Here is a 22,156-nt window from a genome sequence, read left to right on the forward strand (position 1 = left end):
TAAAATTTGAGAATAGGTGTCCAATAATGAAAAAAAATAAATAAATAAAATAAAATAAAATAACATTTTTTTTCTCAGGTTCCTTTTAAAGAAGATACTGTTCCTCATATTTAAATTACAAAAATTATTTTTCCCACAATTCCGTAACCTTTCAAATTAAATTTATACATTAATGTAAATGGTTTTTTGAAATGATAGTGAAATTTATGCTTATTAAGTCGAAAAAGATTATGTGTGTGTGAAAATCATACCAACCTTCTTCAAATATTGATAATAAAAATTAATCAACAGTATAAAAAGTTTAATAGTTTTAAAAAATATTGAGTGGCATAGAAAATATGGTGAAAATTTGTTTATTCTGAAACCTATTGGTTTCTCTTGGTCTTCCAGTTTTCCTTGCACATTACCAAATTTTGAAAATTGTTGTAAACCACGCGTTATTTAGACTCAATCGGCGAAGGATATTTCTATTTTTAACTTTTTAGCAGTACACTGTAATACAAAAAATTATTGTCGATTTCGCAGAGATTGGTGACATTTAGTAAAAAGTTGCTCTACTTTTTGCCAGCTGTATATTTAGTTTTTTGATTTGTAGCCAACAGAATTATTTTTAATATGAGAATTCGCCAATATGTTTGTATACATTATGTTCATAATTGGTACAAATTATATTAGATTTGTATATATAATAACAATTCAGTATATTTATATATTTTTAAAATTTCTCTACTTTCTGTCAATACATACAGTATTTGGTACATACCAAATTTAAACGCTATTGGATCACGAAATAAGGAAATATGAGAAAAAACCATTGATGAAATTTAAATTTACTAAAGAAAAAAAAATATTTAAATTTTCTGCATTATGGCTGACCTCCATATTTTGGCCACAGTTTATTATTTTTCATTATCACTATAAAAAATTATTAAATTATTTTTCTGTAATATATTTACATAAAAAATACAATTATTTTAAAACAATTTTGAAAAATAATGATTCTATGACATCTAATAACGAGACTAATGAAGTTTTCGTTTTTAAAAGTTTTTTAAGACAAAATTAATATGTAAATCAAATGTATATTATTTCAGTAAATTAAATACATTATATTTTAGTATGATTAATATCGGACTGTACGACCCAATATATTTAATGGTGCAATTTTGCTTACAATTAGTTAGTTTGCTTACATTGTTTCTCAACGTTTATTAGTAAGACCCATTAAATAGAGCAACGTTCAAAGTCAAATAGAGCATTGATTGTGTTATAGTTTCCTTCACTAATTTGAGACGTATGAATGTGTGCTCTTGATGTAAATATTGATTTATCCACTGACACTTAATCGAATTATTTAGCCTGGCAATTGGACTAATTGAATTCCCATCACTAAACATTCCACATTTCATACTTATTTAATGAACTGAAGCTTTAGACGTTAAATTAGCAACAATAACGGGAATAGATATCGAAAACCGAATGATTCATATTTGAAATATGATGTTTCAAAGGTCTAATCAATATTGCAGCGGTTTGCGGAGAAATTATTTAACTCATGTCTGTTAAAGATAACATATTTAATAATTCATACATTTTTTGGCATGGAAAGCGAATGCTTCACACTTAATTTAATACGACCCAAAATCAACCCTTATCTCAAACAATTAGTGTAAACGGTTTTGTGTATATTTTAAGTGGACACGTTTATGCTGGCAAAGTGTTCTTTCGCTTGTTCCCCTAATTCTAATTAAATATCAATTTATGTAAATCTTACATCTTGGTAAGTGCTGTTTTAGCTGTGTTTTACACACTAATTACTGGCAAAAAACATTTAATTTGCATCGTAAAAATTTTCTAATTAAAATCGTTAATTAAACGTTGAACTTTTTTTAATTCTCGCTATACACTGGATACATTTAACATTTCATAATCGGGAGCCAATTAAAAAAACTAGGAGCTTTGACTACATAATTAATAGTAGTCCATAGCTTTTTATAAAAGTTGACTTGAAAGCAAAATATAATAATTAAAATTATCGTGGTAAGTTCCCAACTGTCTGTTGTAGGCTACACGGTATAGAGATGGAGGGGTAGGAAACTATCAACCAACAATTTTGCTGAAATTTGTCGGAAACAGATGCAACGTTAAGTAGTTTAATTAAACGGTTTCAGAGCATAGAAATCAGTAGTGTTTTGAAAGACTTCGCAAATTCACAATGTATTTACTTCCAATTTAATGGACGCAGCGCACAAAGCTACTCCACTAACGTTATTAGATACATGTTTAATTAATTTTAATATTTAACGACTTTATTATGAAAACGTTTGTGTTTTGTAGCAGGAAATTACTTTTAGTATTTATTCAGAAGACGCTTTAATACAAAAATTGCATGGAAAATATTTTACATTAACATAACAAAATTGAATGAGATAAACCCACTTTTAAAGGAATAGTTTTAGTGCCCCGTACAAAGTTGCCCCGCATTTTCTCCGGAAAACTATGAAAGTTAATTACACAAAGTAAAAAGTTCCCATTAAGGCAGAAGCTGGAGGCGTGGCGTTATCGTAGTTCACGCAAATGAAAAATCGTCGACGGTGGCACATCCAAAACAGGAATAATTCATTTGATGCGATAAATTCATTTTAAAAGTTGTTTAACTGCACGACGGAATGAATGTGGCCATCTTGGTCCCGGATTCCCATAAACATATATTTATTAGAAAACTTTTTAACAGTTTATTATAATGAACAAGAGAAATTATGATTTTATCGTCCTTAATCGTGAACCGTACTTGGTTCTTGTCCGTAACAGATGCTCCGTAAGAACGTTTTAAAAGAATTTAATTAAAATTGAGCCATCACACTATGCTCGTAAACAGACTGAGCACCAACAAATCGCTGCAGTTTCACTCGAAGGTACCGGATTCCTTTTCATCCTTCTTCTTGAAATCTGTCAAATAATTATTTTATATACCCTTTTTAACTCTAGTAAAATTTTATTGAACAATTTAGTTTACAAGACTATTACCAGGACTACTTTTTTTACACAGTATTCCACATTTGTACATTCCAGAACTATAATGTATTTAATGTGGTTTTAACCTAAATAATAATTTTATGATTTCCATAAGTGCACATGCAAAATGACACTTGCACCAAGGAGAGTCGTATCGATCCACTCGAGTCTACATTCGTCGCATCACTAATTAATCCAGGATTACTCTGCAAAACCTAATTAGCGGCGCACATTTGATTCGTGGACTTGTCGACTTCACGATAAGTCGTTGCTCTGTTTTAACTCTGATCCATTTCTAATGATTCTTAGTCGAAAACGTGTGTTATAATGCAGTTTGCTACGATTTATGTTGCATGAGCTGGTTTAAACACAAAGGTAAAATTGTTTGATAAAGTCAAAGATTAATTTACTTCAAACGGGTCAATTGCATTTCCAAATTTAACAGCATGGAGAGAGTTGAATCGATAGAAGTTACCGGAAAGTAATTACTAACTAGATTGCGAAAGAAAATTGAACCAACCGACTACGAAATGAATCAACAATGTAACAGACTTATTTTCATTGCATTCATTTGGTTACTGGCTCAATTATATTCGTGCACATGTTGAAGTACCATTCACATTCGATTTGCCACAACAAATTATTGCGAGCGATGCTAATTTTATAGTTTTACGAGCTGTAAATGAGCCAAATAGAGTGTTGTCACTGGATTCGTTGCAAGTTAGCAATAAACACTTATGTTGGCAATTAACTGGAAGCTTCATTAAAACAATCATCAGAATCATAAGCACAGATTTCTTTCCACGAAATCAACACTAATTGATTGAGTTGAGACAAACAGAAACTTGTTATTTTTGAAACGGAACACAAATCCTGGATCTGAGACGAGAAATACTGTAATCCGCACCAATGTGTATCGGTTGACCGGAATTTCAAAAGGACTGCAGCATGTTTGGGTACTAGTGAAAGATAAATACGACACGTTAATGGCCGCAATTAGGAATATAAACACAACAAATTATGCACGTAATTCCATTAACTTCCCCAGTTCGTATGTCGCCCAACGTACGTTTTTCCACCTGCAACGCGAATTTGGTCGTTATGTTCGGTTGAGCCATTAGGAAAAATGCCTATTCCATGAATTCTGAAAGCGCTTAGTTTGGTGTACGTTTTGAATGCAAAGCAGATTAAATGGCCACAGTGCAGCTTGTCTGAGTTTAAAATTTTAATGGCACTAATCTTACAAAATAAAAAGTCCCGTCGGTCGCATTGGACATATCCTGATGCAGTTCAAATTGAAAGTTTCTTACCAAAATAAAAATGGTGCATTGGCGTGTGGACACTCTCATAAAATTTGTATTTTTTTGTCCGATTTTAACATTTTTTTTTTCATTTGTAAACCATGAAAATATGTACTTATGGATAAATTCCATGTTTTTTTATGGAAAATCTAATTACACCACTAGATTAAGCATTCCTTGTTATAGGTATATACCAAATTTCAAAAAAACATAATTCTGTTGAGAAATTAAATATCATATTCTTTTTAAGAATTTTTTTTTTTTTAATTTAATACGTCTGAGAAATAAACTGTGAAAAATAGAAGTGCTAGAATTAATTAATCATGTGTGGAAATTACCCCAGAAAAATTAAGAAAGTTAATCACGAATTTTCGAAAAAGATATGACAAGTGCATTGAATTGTACGGGGAAGTGGTGGATTAAAATTAAATTTGAATATTAAGAGTATTAGTGTAATTACAATATTATTAGTACCTTTTAATATTCTTTAAAAATAAGATAGTTTGTGCTATTTTTGACAGTTTATATCATATACTACGTGATTTAAAAAACAAGTTCATAAAAAATGATTTTTAATTTTTTCAAAGAATTGTAAAAATTCATCATTTTTTATGAAATATACCCATTTCAGAGGGTGCTTAATCCAGTGGTGTAGTTTGATTTTTTATAAAAAAATTGCTAGTTTGATTTCTTCAAATTCATACCTAAAAATTACCCTGTGTGTTTTGATTTTGGGCACAAAAAACGTGACAATTTGTCTAAAAGTACATATACAGGGTGTAACTTATCCGAAATTTTTTAACCAGATATGCACTTTTAAATAAGTCGATTTCTTTAAAAAAATCTATAGTCCATCAGAAAACAAGATAAAAATGTTAAAGTTTGTAACAAACCTTACTATAGAAAAGTCATTTAAAAAAAAACTCTGATAGAGCAACAGGAAACGAAATAAAAAATAATTCAATCCATTTATAAAAGCTATTCGAAATTGTTTCCATTGATTTGAATGCAAGCTTTGGTCCGCCGAATTCAATTTTAGCACACCGTTCTTTTTAACTTTCTATACAGGATGTTTCGTAACTTATCTGACAAATTTTAACGATACTCATTGTTGTATAAGTAGTTGATTTATCAATTTTTTTGTTTTAAATGGACTTTTTATGTAATATAGAGTATGGATATGGGCCACACTGTATATAAATTGATAATGTGTACATTAAACAGAGTCATGGAATACTATACTATACAGAAATTTGAAGAAAATCTTCTTTTGTAGCGTTGTGATAAAATGTGTTCATCACGATTATCCAATCTCCTGATGGAATACCGACAATCAGATGGAACATAAAAGGTATGAACAAATTTCAGAAGGCAAAAAGCGAGACCTTCTGTGAGCACCGAAGTTCAGAGAAACAAAACCAAACCAAAATTTAAAAATCGGAATTAGTTGGAATCCTTGCTTGCCATCACCATTGGCTTATGACAGGGTACTGAGACCCAGAACCACGCTAAGGTAGGCTGTGGGAAAATAGTGACATGAGACAATACTAATAGATTAAATTTGATAAGTCCTTGAGCCAAATGCCAAAATGTCATCGAAATAATCAACGAGTCGCTTATTGGATATTAAGTTGCACACATAACACCTATGTCTATGTTCTCCATTACAATAAAAACATTTGCACACATAAATTTGAACATTTGCGTTTTTTTTTTTTAATTTCAAAGCAACCCGTCTTGGTGAGGCAACGTCTATGTTGCTTATTGCCAGAATTAATAACCAAATGATTCAATAAGTATAACAAGTCTGCAATTCATCAGGCGAGGTGTCAATTAAAAAAGAAAAATAACAAGTCACTAAGCCAAACGGAGTGATGCCTGATCGATCGAATTGATTAAGCAAATTACCATCAATCCACAGAGACGTGAAACGAAGGCGTGAGCCTCTATTTTCTGTGGTCTTTTTGTGCACGCTGATTTAAATCGTATTCCTCTTTAAAAATAAATGATAATAAATCGACAAATACTCCAATAAACTTGAACTTACGATGTATTTCGTTTAAAAAATGAAATGAGGTTAAATTGTTAACAGCGACAACAAAGTTTCAGAGTACTTGATTAATTCCAGCATGAAATGCATGTTGAAAAATATATACTGAACACATAAATAAAACTAGTTAGCAAGAAATAAATTTCATGTGATAAAAACTTTTAAATTATATTTAATGTCTTTAGAGAAATAGTTTTAAACATTAAATATAATTTTAATTTATTAAAATTAATTATTATTAAGAAGACGAATTGCACCTCAAGAATTTAATATAATATTATGAATGTTTTTAAGAAATTAAAAAATTTTTTATTAAATTTTTAGGCTTTGTTGGTAGTTTGTTATTAATTAAAAATAAATAATATTAATGAAACCGAAGCAATAAATAAATACGGATGAAACTCTAAAAATTAAAAATGTAGATTTTTCATTTGTATATTGTTTTAAGCCAATTATAATGAACGTTCTAGATTTATTTCCAATTCATGTCGTAAAACAAATTAATTGCCCACTAAAAATATCATTTTTAATTAAATTAACTAAAAATATAACATAAACAAGAATGAAACTTTTATTCTTCTCCCTTAAAATTTACATGAAAATGAACAACATATTTACGTAAGTTACGTACCTTATTAATTTTAATGAGAAACATATTTATGGGTAAAATGCACTTTTCCGTTTACCAAGTGAAGTTGTGTTGTCAAAAATCGACATGCAAAAATCTTTTCGGCACTGGTTTATTTTCAGCCAGTGTGCGTCGCCGTAGGAGGCCGCCGCGGCTCTCTGTCTGGTCGAGCGCCGCACTCTGGATTCTCAATCGTGCTCCGGCCGTGTAGCAGGAAAGTCGATCCGACGACTTACTCTCGCAACAAACCTCCCACAGAACCGCGATCTCCTGCAGTCGCATTTCGCGTCGTGCACGGTTCCAAGAGTCCCCCTGTCTCATTAACCAATTGGTCGCCTCACGATGACTTCCTCACCGGCTTCTTGTGTGTGCTCCTGCGTTTTGATGATTGTGCTGGTGACCGCGACAGTCCACGGAGGACCGACAGTGTCTTCGCAGGCTCCGAGGGATCCGGGCAACAATGAGCCCTGCCAGCCGGACAAGTTGACGGTCTACAAGGTCGTCCTGCACACATTCTGGTCCAGAGAGACATTCCCGAAACATTATCCGGATTGGCGCCCACCGGCTCAATGGTCCAAAGTTTTCGGTAAGATAAATCTGAAAAATAATATTAAATCCATTACCATATTCCAAATTTCATGCTTTAACTCATGTATAAATATACTAAATTATCTAAAAATAAATAACTCTTAGTTGTTAGCAGTGCACTCAAGAAGATGAGTTAGTATTCTTGGTTATTTAATCTATTCGAAGTTAGAGAAAAACAAATTGTTGGTTAATCTTCCTTCTTTTTCAATCTTTTTTATATTATATCAATATTTTTATTCATATTAACGTACTTCTGTCGATTTTTATTTATTTGGTAGCATAAACAATGTGTATTTTTTTGAAACACAACATTTATAAAATCAAACAAATTTTTTTACCGATATTTTGAATTTATTGAAATAATAACTTTGGTTTTATTTTGTCGTAATGAAAAACATTTTGTAATAAAACGAAGTAGTAAATAATATTTATTTTTTTTAAGTAAAACATTTATATTTTTTATCATTAAATCTACTTGTTGCAAAGAATTATGTAACGTGCAATTATTAATATCTAATCTCGAATCAAATGCTGAATTATTTTTTTTTTTCAGTTCCCTGAACTTTATTTTTTAACATGCATAATGTGCATGTTAAGCTTGAAAATTATACCACTAATTTTAACATTTTATACACAAACTTATAATTTGCTTATCCAAAAACTATTCGAGTTTGTTAAAAAGTATGTATGTTATATTTAATTTTATTTATTAAATGGATAATATAAATAATATTTATTTTATCCATAAATAATATTTATTTTATCCTTTATTAAATTTAGCTTATTATTAATTTAAATTTTAGTTTTGAAAAAGTAGTTAAATAGATAATAACACGAAAAAAAAAATCAGCATTTTTAACATTTATTTTTCTAATAATTGAGTAAATAAGAAAATATTTAAAATTAATATTTTAATATCAAATTAATTGATAAGTTAAGTTACCTTAAAAATAAAAAATTATAAAAATATGAAAAGATATCATACTTTTAAAATTATTATTATTATTAATTAACATAATTAAATAAATTATTAATATAATTATGTGGATATTAATATAATAAACAATATTAGTGTTTCAAGAAATTTTACAATAAAGACTAATTCAGATGATCTGGTTGAAATCTACATATTTTTTTAATTTAAATTAATTAGTGGTTCAAATATGTAGCCATTTTTCTAAAATATATTTATTGTATTTCTTTCCGTTTTTAGCTGTTTGTTTTATTTTGTTTTATAATATTTACAAATATACTTCAAAATTGTTTTGTATTATATTTACCAATTTTATGTATGATATAAATTTAGTAAAATTAATATAGCAAAATCAATAATTAGAAAATTTATATTAATTGCATAAAAATATATGCATATAAAAGATTTATTCACTATATACTAATTTTTATTATATTGTATAGGCCAAGATATTGTTAGTATTTTTTTCAATTCTAATTTTAAAAAATATTGTCCTTTCTCTGCTTCAAACATTGAGTTGAACATTGCATTTGACAATTTAATGTAAGTAATGGTGCAATGTGTGGGTTCGTTGCGCGACCGGCAACACCGAAAACTTTCCCGGAGAATTACATTTGTGCGACCCTTTTACCCTTGTACGTGTTGTTACTTATGTCATTATTAGTTTAACATTCCTATTTGAGTTTCTGGAGGCTGCCAGTACCCGCTGATAACGGTGCGGTCTCCAGACAGCCACGGATTAAGGGTTCAGGAATATGTTGTTGCGACCTTATTTTCCAATGATAATGTGTGTATTCGGAAAACGTCTTAACTCTTCGACGATTTTAATCCATACGTTTTAATAACTACAAAAATTTGTTTCCATTTCTATACTCAGACAAGAAATCCAGATAAGGCAATTGAAATTTTGTTTTATTGAAAACAAAATCCCTTAAATTCAATTTTAAATAGGAAATTGTGGACTGTTCTACCCTCAGCTTGGACGAAATTCCTGACCTGTTAGTGGTCGTGTGTGTGTGTGTGTGCGTCCCCTGTCCGAATGCAGGAGAATTCCCATAAAGGCAAACAGTTTTAATAAAATTTTAACCGTGATTTATTGACGAGGGTAATACCGTCCACCAATCGTCGGCGCGTACTCACCATCGGACAGATTTATATCAAAAAAATATGGAATAATTACGAAAACCCATTGGCTCTGGCAGGAAGATGCATGATGTCATAATGCAAATTAAATATGATTCTGTATGTAATCGCGAGAGGAAGCTCGTTCAACATATATGCCGCAGCAAAATCTGATAATGCTTTAGATTATTATCTAGAATCTAGCGGGCATGAGTTATAATGCTCGGTCTTTAGAACTATAAACTAGTTAAAACTAAAATGGTTTAATATATGGAAACACTATTAATATTAAAAATTAAATTGTGAATGGGATTATGCTTTAGTAATGTTTTAGATGTTATTTGTTATCCTCTTAAAACCTTATGTAGATTCAGAACAATAATACTCCACTAGGATTCACAAATGTTAAGTTTGACTAAAGCATATAGTTTTTCCTAAATTTATTCACCAGAGAAACGCAATGAAATTAGTAGAGTAATGGGGCTGTAAATTTCGTTGCATGCAACAGTATTATTAAACAAATCGAGCTCTTTAATAGATAACATAAACAACCGAATTTATGGTGACATAAAAATGTCCTGAAGATGTGCCAAAAGTTTTGCGGTAGTCCTTCGAATTTTTATTTGTCGTATTGTCTATTGTTCTGTCATTACGCAATTACTTTTTTATAACACAAGGTAACCGAAAATAGATGGGACTCAATTAATTTTGTTTTGTTTTCTTTCCTCATCTAGATGAATTATACTAATTGAGAGCGAGTTGGAGCTTTGAAATTGATCCACTTTTTAAGTAAGACCTAATCGTGTCCATAAACATCTACAATATTTTCAATGTGTTGCTCATTACTCTTTGGTTCATAAATTTGGGGAGCCGCTGCATCCGCTGGCGTCCAAAAACAAGAAACGTTTCACGGTTAAAATTAGCGTCGTGTTATAAATTTACAACACGGTGTCTTAATTGTACGGACTCGTGCTAACGTAAAAATAGACAACAAACGCATTAAACATCATTATATCATGGCGCCGGGAAACAAAATACTTTTCTTATTTTTGATTGTGAACGTACGGATTTTATTTCTAATGACTCATTTGCTAACCGAAAGTGTTGCCAACTTGTAAAATAAATTTTTGTTGCTCTAGTTCGTTTTAAATTAGGTTACTTTGAAATGTAAGACTGTTGGATCATTTTTTATGGGCTATAAATGCATGAAACTACCTAAATTTTATGAAAGTTGTTTAAGAGGTATTATATGCTGACAGTGTGAAAACGTAGAAATGTTTTAGTCCACTCAGTTTAGTGCTCACGGGGCATCTGTAGTGGTTTAGTTGGATAAGGACCGCATCAGCAGTAAGTGTTGTCCTGACACTAATGAGCCAGCACATGAACCATCGAAACACTGCAAGGGCTACATAATCAGTTAAGTGGAACAAGACTTTGACCACTTAGAGAAGGGGAGAAAATGATCAACAATTTGCGGCAAGTGGGGGACGAAACATCATTTTCAGATTAACTGAAATGGGGATTTAACGGGACTGCACCGAAGTGGACTGGTTCGTTGATGGAGAAATTAAGTAAATAGGGGCTGCGACTCATGATTACTACGGTAATTTCGGTAAATTACGTGAACGTGCCGCATCTAAAAAATTTAAACACCCAAATTGCATCGTTAGACTTTAATTTTCATAATTTAAAAACGATGATGATGCATCTCTAACTCGTTCCAATTGTTCCAGTTTAAAATTTAACATTGCCACCATCAATTAGATAAACGGGACTAATCGTTAGTTCGAGATGTGGATTTATAATGAACCGGACAATAATTCGAGTTTGTATTTCGTGTCCCTAAACATTTCGCAATATTATACCGCGATAAATTCGCAGACGCGACATGCGATAGCGGCGATGCCATCATACAGAAAGTCATAAAGACAAACATAACACATGCCACACAATCTAGTTTAGTTTCCCCCAAAACATGTACCCCCTGAAATGTTGTGATCCCCGGTCCTGATGTCTGGCACATAAACCGACGAATGCACCACGTTTGCTTCGCCAATTATCGAATGATTACCAACGCATATGCAATAAAATAATATCGCAACTGTTGCTACTCGACAATTTTCGAGGGTTGTGCCGTTACTATGGGGCAAAAATTGGCTTTTTTATTGTTATTGCCATATTTATATGTGTGCATTTCCCCTAATTATTTTCTTTTACACGTATGTAAGAGATTAAATTCGGAAATGGAATAACAATATACGACGACTGTACAAACAATGTTAAAACACATCAAAATTTTAATTAAACAACCCTTGTACATCCTCCGCAAATCCCAGACATGATCGTTCTGGCATAAACCGATAAAAATTTAAAATTAAAATATTTCAGCGTTACAGTGTTTGACAATCCATTACGAGGTGAGAATTTATTAACGGAGTTCAGATTATCAGCTAGTTTAAAGTTAAAGTAAGCTATTAACACCCTCGTATCGGATTTAACAATGCTTTAAAAGGCAACACTCACCACCAATCCCTTACAGTCAACCCACATCATGCTCACCCCTCGCGTCGCCATTAAATAAATCTTTGTTAAACAGGTCCTCAGTAAGACCCTTGTTGGGCGATGCTATTTTTATAAAAAAATGTGAGTGGACATATTAATAATCTGACAGACTTTTATTAACGGGCGTACGAGTGGCAAAAGAAAACTCGATTAAAGGTGACAGATATAAAAGTGGACTGAGGAAAACTAATCAACCGGAACTAAATAATAATAATTTAACAACAACAACAACAATAACGAATATTTCTGTTGATCTACCTACTATTTGAAAGTAGTGATTATTGATGATTTCAAAATCAATTTACTCGAAGCAACATAATTCCCTCGTTGAGTTCGTTTATTAATACCGAATGTACTCTGACAAAATTTACAACAACATTATCTTAATGAGTTATGAAAATGGTATCAGGAAATCGATAAAATTTGAAATTATCATCGTAAAACTTTTATGATATGCATATAAAAAAAGTGAATCCATTGACATTATGAGAATTTCAGTCGTAAAGTTTATATACTTAAACAGTTTTATTAAAATGCTTTAAAATTATTAAAAACTATTAGACTAAAGTTATGATGGTAATAAAATTCATTGTTGTTCTAGTACATATAGAGGAATTCCTAATTCAACGTTTATTGATGGCTCATGTATTAAAAATGTTGAAGTCTTATTGCAAATATTTTGTGGTGGACAATATTAGTAATGATGTGAATAAAAAGAATTTTATGACGGCACTACAATTATAAAATCGCTGAAATTCAAGATTGAATAGTTTATTGAATAGTCCCTTCGAATCGATGGCAGTGTATGCGGGAATCTTATTATTAAATATTCGCCTACGTTTGCTCTTCTTCCGTCGGCCCGACGACGAACAAACAACCTAAAATGAACGTAATAGATTTCTTGGTTGGCTTTTCGGTCGTATCCGAGTCATTTGATTATTTGCTCGGTACGTATACGTCGACACGTCGGGCGTTAGTGTGTGGCAGATCCCGGCGCCGCGTCTCCGTAGAAAGGTATTTTGGGGGCGCGACACAATCCACCTAACCTGATTAGCGGAATGAAATTCGAATTCCCTCGTGGCACCATCGCGTCATTGTTCCAAATCGGGCGGCAAAACTACACACACACACTACCCCCATTAACGCTCGCATATTCTACCATTTGCTCCGTAGCTAGATTACGGTGGATTATTAATGAACCAATTAATTTTATGTGGCGGCGTGTGTTTCGCGAAGGCGTCGCCATCAAGCTCGTCATCTTGAATTACCGCGACGATTCTACCTTTGCTGTTTGTTCTGGTGACATTAGAAATATGATTCTGGGATCGAGTCGTGTTTCCATTAGATATTCCTTGGATGTATCCTGTTCGCCTTAATCATCACTGAAAGGGATGAAATATTGATATATGTATATGAAATCGTTGTCTGATGAGAAATTATCAACTCCTTACTCCTACTACATTTGATAATCCAATTGTAAAATGATGTCGTATACAGGGTATTTCTTAAATGGCGAAACATTTTTTGAATCTCAAAGTTCTTAAATATATTAGCTTGAAAAAGAAGTTTTGATAGAATTATTTGATAATATTGGTGGATTTAAATGTAATCTAATCGGTTTTATTGTAATTAGTTAAGAAATATTATAAGACATTTGAAAATTTAAAAAAAAAAAAAACAGTAGAAAACAGAATCATAAATACAATTAACAAAAAGTGTAATACGTATTGGTCGCTGTCTAAAAGAAAAATATTTAATTTATTAAGTTCATCATTTATTAACTTTGAAATATTACAATTATGTGATACAGTAGAGTTAATAGTTTAATAAATAATTTATATAGAATTTTATTAGAAGTACCTACTAATGTCAAACTGAATATTTACCAGTTAAATAATTATTTGTTATTTTTTTATTATTTATTAGTTTGGTACATTCTCATTTCAGGGGTACATAACTTCAGGGGGTACTTAATTTCAGAGGGTACTGAACCCAGTAATATTTAAAATTACTCAGTAGGTTTTGGATTTAAGCCAAAAAGCATTATCGAAGATTTTTACTCTACAATTGAAACAAAAACGATTCAAAATCCGGAGAATAATACAAATTTTATGAGGATGTCCCGCTTTCAAATAGTGTATGCTAATTTTACCACCATGGTGCAATTTAGAACTATTTGAAATCTCAATCTTTGAAACTTTGACTATGACAGAAATATGGTAACTTTAAAAATGGATGTGCAAATATAAAGTACAAAATTATAATCTCCTAAGCCTATGGTTATGACATTTCATTTAAATATATATGCATTTGTCATTAAGTGATAATTGTAATTCATTTTCTTCCAAACAAGTGTTAAACTTTTGTAGCAAATTGAACAAGACTTGAATAAACTTGATCTCCAAAAGGCTTATTTTTATGGATTTAACATTTTGGAATTAAGATTTTTGACTCAAAATATATTGTTATTGAAAGGATTCTCTTCATTTATGCAACATCCTGTATATAATAATTATATTTCAATTATCAATAAATAATGGAAACTTTTGGTTCAAATGTTTCAGCACAAACATTTTTGTTACTTAGTATGTTAAGAGCTTAAAAACCAGCTATTAAAATATCACGAAAAGTGTATTTAAAATTAACATGTTTAAACTATTTCCCTGTTGTACAATATGGCTGTTTTATATATGTTCATAAAACATTTTTAATTAATATGTAGACATAATATTTACTCTGGAGATTTGTATTTAAATTTATTGAAATTGGCTGAATTATTTGTTTTATTGTAAAACTTTAATTAATTTTAAATATGTTCAGTTCAATATGGTTCATTTGAATACATGACGTTATTTTTCATTATAACATTAAACCTTTGGCAATTGGAACATAAATATTAAATGTCATGTTAATTTTATAATTTGTAGTACAATTTTATATAATGTATTGAATTAATGACGATTGTTCGATGTACTTATTTTAAAAATGATATTAATACTACTATATTTTTTGAAACGCATATTTTAATTTTAATAATTAATAATAATATTGGAATTACTCTAAAATTATAATAAATAAATAAAAAACGTTAATGGATTCATGAATTTCATTTCTGGTATTTAATAGAATGTAAATTGAATTGATACATTAAATACAATTGACTTTGTCGGTTATGAGAACATCTAATTCCTATTGACTATGCATTATGAACTAGGTTCGGTAAGATTGTAATACATTGATGTCTACACAAAGATAATCTTAAGTATTGATCCGCCAAATGGAATTGTATCGGACACCCCGGTATTAATTAAAATTAATATAATAGAATAACTTTCACAAAAGGAAGTCCCATTACTGATACGACACCATGAATATCGATTTAAATTCCCGTTCAGTTATTATCATGAGAACTAATACCATAATTGCCGACAAATTTCGTTTTACCTTTTCTGTTCAAATTATGTGCATGATGCATGATGCTCTCTAAGTAAATAAATCACAGAAATCTTATTAATACAGAGAACAGATGCTTTCATGGAGGAAATGGGTCAAGATCAAGTGATGTAAGATCCATTAATTAATTTTAGTAAATTGAATAATTACACACATAATTATAGATAAATTAGAAAACTAATTTCAACATTAAATGATATTTTTATTTAAAATTTCTTTTTATACAGCGGTTTTTAAATTTAATTTACATACGCAATAAACACACCATAATTACTGAAAATAATTTTAAATGTAATATGCAATAATTATTTTTTACATGACTTTAACTGTATGAACAGAATATGCAACTTATAAAATTTAATTCCGGGACTTGATGAGTATAGTCATACGTAAAGGAACTACATGAATAAACTAAAGCGACATGTTTTATTTCTATTTATATTTTTAATAAGGTACTTAACTTTATACGTTTTGATTGTTATTAAAAGTTGTTCATATTAAATGTACATTTTCAAATAAATCAAAAATAAAAAAATCAGAATACTTAAACTTGTATAGGTAAATACGCTTTGTTTTGTAAATATCTAGTACATACATAAAACAAACACTAATAATGTTGGTGGTCATTTATATTCGTGCTGTAAAACAGTCTCGCCCAATTATTATGTATTAAAACAATTTATCGTTCCATTAGAGTCATAATAGGACAATTAAAGAAACATATAACTGCCTGTGGTTTGCATAATGAGCAAACTAAAATGTCAGAAGTTATGCCCAAGGAAACAATTGACAGTATAAAGACGAGTGTTGAGTTCGCATTAATTTTTCGCGACCGTTTGCATGACTAACAAGCGGACCTTGCAAAAGCAATAAACTGTTTGAAGTTTTCCTGAAACTTCAGGGTCAATCCAACATGTTCTATGACTATTCGCAAGTTAATTTCTATGTCCATCATAATTTATTTAAACAACATTTAAAGTTTATTGAACTCCTGTATAAATGAAAGATTTTAATCAAATAAATTGCTTTGAAATGAACATTTTGTTTGGTATAGTTTCTTGAGTTTGATTGTCAGTATGTCGCATCCGTCCGATTAAATTTCCAGGGTATTAGAATGACATCGTTATCTGACCTTAACCGTCTAACATTGTAATGGCATTATCTTCAGACGAAATTTTATCTGCTTTCCCAGGACTTCATTTCAAGACAAACGGCTATTTTTACGAAGGATGGCGACATTAAAATTCAGATGTAATACGCAATTAAAGTCCCGGTATTTCGTGGAGGGCAACAAAACGAATTAATAATTATCTGCGAGTTCAAGATTAGTACAAAGCTTCATTAAAATAATTATTAATTAGTACAATTCCCTGATAATTCCCTATTAACGTTGAACGTTACTTTGTACTCTCAAGATTATTATTTGGCTTTAATGATGTTTGCAGGCAATTTTACGTCTGTTGACTTAAATTTCTAATTAAACAGCTTTATGTTTGGCACAACTTTTTGCAGTCTTGCCGGGTGTAATTTTATCGCTGGCGAAATTCGAACTATTTATGGCCTGCTCACTTCAAGTGCCTCATTAACCATGTAACAAAGATTAAGGATCAAGTTCTTCGTCTTTTCACTGCTTATTATTACAATTACTTTCTTGTTCCAGGTATGTCAATATTCTGAAAAGTTTTGTTCAATGTAATTTTATATCTTACATCCGTATAATTATCTTGTGGTTAAAAATTAATTAATTTAATAATTACTTTTTAGCATCAGATGATAGAAGTTTATTACGTCCATAAGTTATGACTTAAACAGATGTGTAGTGTCCTCGTGTTTACAAAAGGATTAAGGGAAATTAAAATTATATAATAATAATATTGTTTGACTTGGGGAAACACAGCAACTAAAATTACTAATTAAATACTTTTGAGATTTTTGTGAATTTTAATAATGTCTTTCGATTAAATTAGATAAAAAACTTCTCGTACCTTTTCTCAGAGCAATTTAAAACATGTAAATTGGAATTTGTAAACTCTCCTTCCGGATACTCTTCGCCATTATTTTTTGATGAATTCCGGCTTCCCGATTTAACGAAGGGCCAAATCATAATAAACTAAAGTTGTTGAAATTTTATCACCGCCGCTGCGGGGACAGGATTTATTGCTTCCAGCAGCTTTCCATTATCCACCAGCGTAAAAAACCGTTGAGCTAAAATTAATTAAAGGAAAATAAATGAAAATGGCAATTTTCGTCATTAACAATATCCATGTTAATTAAGGACGAAAACGGGCGGCAAAAATTTCACATTAGGTGTTCTCAATTAAGTTCGGTGTGAGAGAACAGACATGTAAAAAAGTGCTCGGCGAGTGGAGTACAGCAGTTTTAGCGCGACGCAAACATTAGATTCAGGAAGAGTGCGCCAATTTCTCATTTCCAAATGATAAAAGTTTTACGTTCGCGCAAACAATTTATATCCTTTTAACGTCGCAAATGTGTTTTTTAATGCGCCGCCTCGCCGACGGTGAATTAAAATCTTACCTGCGTTTTGTTGTCCCCAAATTTCGGGATTTTTCATCAGGAAAATTGAGGACATGAATCATTAGGTTTTATGAGTGTTTCAGCGATTATTTTCGATGCCTGGCTGTGAGAACATCAATCATAGTTTTGATGAAACTTCACCGTTTGTAATTTGTTCCGGGATTATCATTTTAAATAAAATATATCCGGTTACGGGGTTTTTAACGTGGAACGTTAAAAGGGGGACTTTTATGTTTTAAGAAAATTTACGAGGGAAATATTTTTATTTACACGAGACATCAGTCAAAAATACACCTAAAGAACAAAACGACGCGTACGTGTCCGGAATGTCATTCGACCCCTGGACCTGTTCATTGTCTGGTCCGGCACTTCTGAAATGGGGGATCCACGAGGTGAAAGAGTCACATTTAATGCGCGGAGCACCGAAAAGTTCTAAACGCTATTGTGCCACAGCCGCATAATAAATTTGCACTGGGTTCATGCATATTTATACAAAAATATTTTCTTGAAAATAGTATTCATTCAGGTCCGTACATTATTCAAAGGGTCCCCAGGCGTTCCCCAGTTACGAAGATGTGGCTTTTATAGCCGTAAAAACAGCAAAAGCTCCTTTGTTCTTTGATCATATTGGATTAGAGTTTAAAGCAAATAAGAGACGTTTTCAAAAGACATTTACGATATCGTCTTTCCATTCTAGTTCTCTTTGCCTTCTAGCCCCTTGCTTATTCGATTGTTCTTTGAAAATTGAAATTATTTTTCTGATTTTTTTATTGCGAACGTTTGCAGTTGACACACTAATTTGACTTGTTGAGATAACACCGGTACAAGTTCAAAGGATTTTTGTTAAACTGCTGTCAGCCAAATGGGCTTTGAAAACTAACTCCTCTAAGTAGATTATGTTCACTAAATATTATCAAAGACGACGTCCATAGCATGATGAATAACCAAGGCCCTTGTGTTTCCCCACGTTTATATTCAAAGTTATAATACTGATTGTGAAAATGACCGACCCAATTATGTGCTGAAGTTATTAAAATTTTTTTCAATTTTCACAATGCCCATTCTATTTTAACGAATCTATTGTCCGAACAAATTGGTTGTTTTTCCTCGTGGTCGGCCTGCAAAAAACAACGACCTGTACAAATGAAAACTTGTTCAAGTATTTTGAAATTACATTAGGTCTCCCTTTTTGCACGTCGACGACAAAACATTGCGTCCTAATGGTAAAACTCCCGAATTAAATTAAACAAACTTTACAATACACACGCGCATACGTGACAAACAAACAAGGGAACTCTTCGCCGTCGACACATTAAAACAATCCGCATTGAGTAAAGCAAAAGTTTTGGGGCCATTATGTAAACACGGCGAATAAATTTAATAGGGCATAACTGGGTCGCGTGTAAGAAACGGTGCTATCTGGCTGCAGGCACTCCGCGAAAATTGGCAAGCCAACTTTTTCAACGTAAAGTTTTGGACAAGATGACAATGTACAGGTTGCAAAGTCGGAAGAAAAATGAGCAGCCCATTGATTTATTTGGTGCACGCGGAATTTATTTTTATAAAACTCGCTTTAGAAATGATAATCAATGTTAAGAAACGGCAAAAACTGTCACAAGCTGTGTTCAGAGATATGGAGTCGACTCTGGTCTAGTTTCGTAGTTATGCCAATGTTAGGGGCATTGCAAATTCTTATACTTAACAGTTGGTTGCAGTCTATCGAAAACAACGAGACGAGATGGATTTATGTGGCAACAGCATCCGCGAAACTCCGCAAGTCGTTAAATATTTCACCCAACACGTTCAATTATGGCTTGCGATCATTTGTGTTGCTTTTAGCGTCTATTGTGGTGAATGTTGCTGCACTCTGTGACCTACCACAAGTCGATTAAATGTCGCCATGTGCCCGACGATTCATCATTTCTTAATGGCTCCGGAGTCTGCCATCTTATCGCATCAGTAGAAGTCAGCAGCGGGGGTGATGTGGATTTATTTATTTCTAACAGTTCGCAGACTGACCTGTTTATAGTTAAATTTTTATTTCCTTTGTCAAAATACTGCTAATATTTCATTTTAAAACATCCAAAATAAATTGTACTAAACAATGTAATCTTCTTCATTAAACAAAATTGAGTCAACAATAGTAATAAAATTAATATCACAAAATTTCTTGGGAAATTAGTAAAACAAAATTAACTAAAATTCAAAATATAACGGAATATTAATGGTTTTTCTAATCAGTACTTGGTCGGTTCTCTTTCGCTCTATGAACAGCTTCCACCTTCCTTGGCATACTCAAAATTAGTGAATGAATAAATTCTTGGTCTATAACCCACTATTCTTCTCTAAGAACATTAGCTTCTCCAAATTTTGAATTTGAAGGTGTACATTCGACTGCAAAGTGTTCTTGCACGAGGCCCGACTTTAACCGTCGATCATCACAGAGCCCGGCTAAATTTTGTTAGAAAGCACGTCAACACATGCGTTAGACGCGTCCAGGGTGTTTCGACGGGAAAATGAAAGATATGCTCAATATAACTTGGTAAATATCACCTTGTTTGTTGTGGCTTAATTATGATGTGGGAAGACATTTCTTTAACCTACTTGGTAGTGATAAATAATGAAAACCTTTATGCTAAGCGTTAGAAGAACATGTCGTGTCATAAAGTCTCTTATGGCAATCACAATGGCCCAGAAATACATACAGAAATTATCGTACTGATGTAGGGATTAATGCTATGGCTTGGCCAGCTCCAGTCCAGACCTTAACCTTAACTGTCTGAGTAACTTAGAGGATGTGGAACTTCTTTGGGAGAATTTGGACCAAAATGAGATTTGAACCCAGATTTTGAGTATGAACAGAAGATGTGAGGCTGTCATTCGTAGTAGAGGCGGAAATATCCCATATTAAGTTCAAATTGTTATTTTTAATAAACATCAAATTTTGTTATTTTTTATTTTTTTTTTTTATGAAAGCAATATTTTTTTGTAATAATTATAAATAAAAAGCTATTTTTAAATAAATATAAAAATAGCGTTTATTTTTTCTGCTTTCAGAAAATACTAATAATTACCAATTATGCGTTGTGGTACGTTAAGTTCTTAAGCCTTCTTTGAGACATTTTACAGTCCTAAACAAGAGAGAAATTAAGAATTCATAAAATGTTTTTTAACAAATAAAATTTTGACAAGTATTATAATTGAATGTTATAAAACTATACAACAAAAACTTATGGATAATTTTTGAACTTATAAGTAAAATAGCGATTACGAGATCACCATTAATTGGCAATGCATGAATGCAATGTGCATTCACGTTTCGCTTTTAAGCTGCTTATTTCCATGTCAACATAGGTTCATATAATTTTCGAATGAAACTCAATTACCCCGGTACGTATAGAATTTAACATAAAGTGTTTACCTCCTCGATTTGTTCGAATATGTTTCGTAAATTAAAGCGACCCAAAAAAGAAAACACAAACGAACAAATTTGCATAGGTTGGTTATGCCCGAAGATTCAATGTAAGCGCGATTAATTCCCTCCTTGGGAAAATTAATTAATCATCGACCCGTACACATGTAAACTGGAAACAGTTCCAGGGACAAGGGCGGCGGATTCTGCACACACGAACTGAATATTTATCCCACTTTCGAAATGTTTAATCAAGAAACATTTCAATATTGTACCGTTACAGAATTTATATTTCATGAGATGTCATAATATCAAGCCTCCGAACCTGTAAGCCACAAACCAACTGAAATATTCATGGCACTTCCTGAATAAATTTCGAAATTCTCTAAATAATTATTTCCTACGTGAGGAACAATGTCTTCACGTTTTAGAATATAACCGATACGTTTCGAAAAGGGGAACAGATGTTTTTTGTACCTTAATGCCGCAGTTTAAAGGAGGAATTTATGTTAATCTG

At 31.6% G+C, this 22,156-nt stretch overlaps 1 protein-coding gene across 1 annotated transcript in view; it reads left to right on the forward strand.

Annotated features, from left to right (window-relative positions):
* The first annotated feature begins 7,047 nt into the window (after positions 1–7,047).
* Positions 7,048–22,156, forward strand: part of LOC109605405 (spondin-2) — a 126,283-nt gene continuing 111,174 nt past the window's right edge. Inside the window, exon 1 of the mRNA XM_049965083.1 lies at positions 7,048–7,580. Coding sequence (XP_049821040.1) covers positions 7,337–7,580 — 244 coding nt within the window. The 5' untranslated portion in view covers positions 7,048–7,336. The remainder of the gene's footprint in view (positions 7,581–22,156) is intronic.

Source organism: Aethina tumida, chromosome 3 (genome assembly GCF_024364675.1).
Source record: "Aethina tumida isolate Nest 87 chromosome 3, icAetTumi1.1, whole genome shotgun sequence".
NCBI classification, from domain to species: domain Eukaryota; kingdom Metazoa; phylum Arthropoda; class Insecta; order Coleoptera; family Nitidulidae; genus Aethina; species Aethina tumida.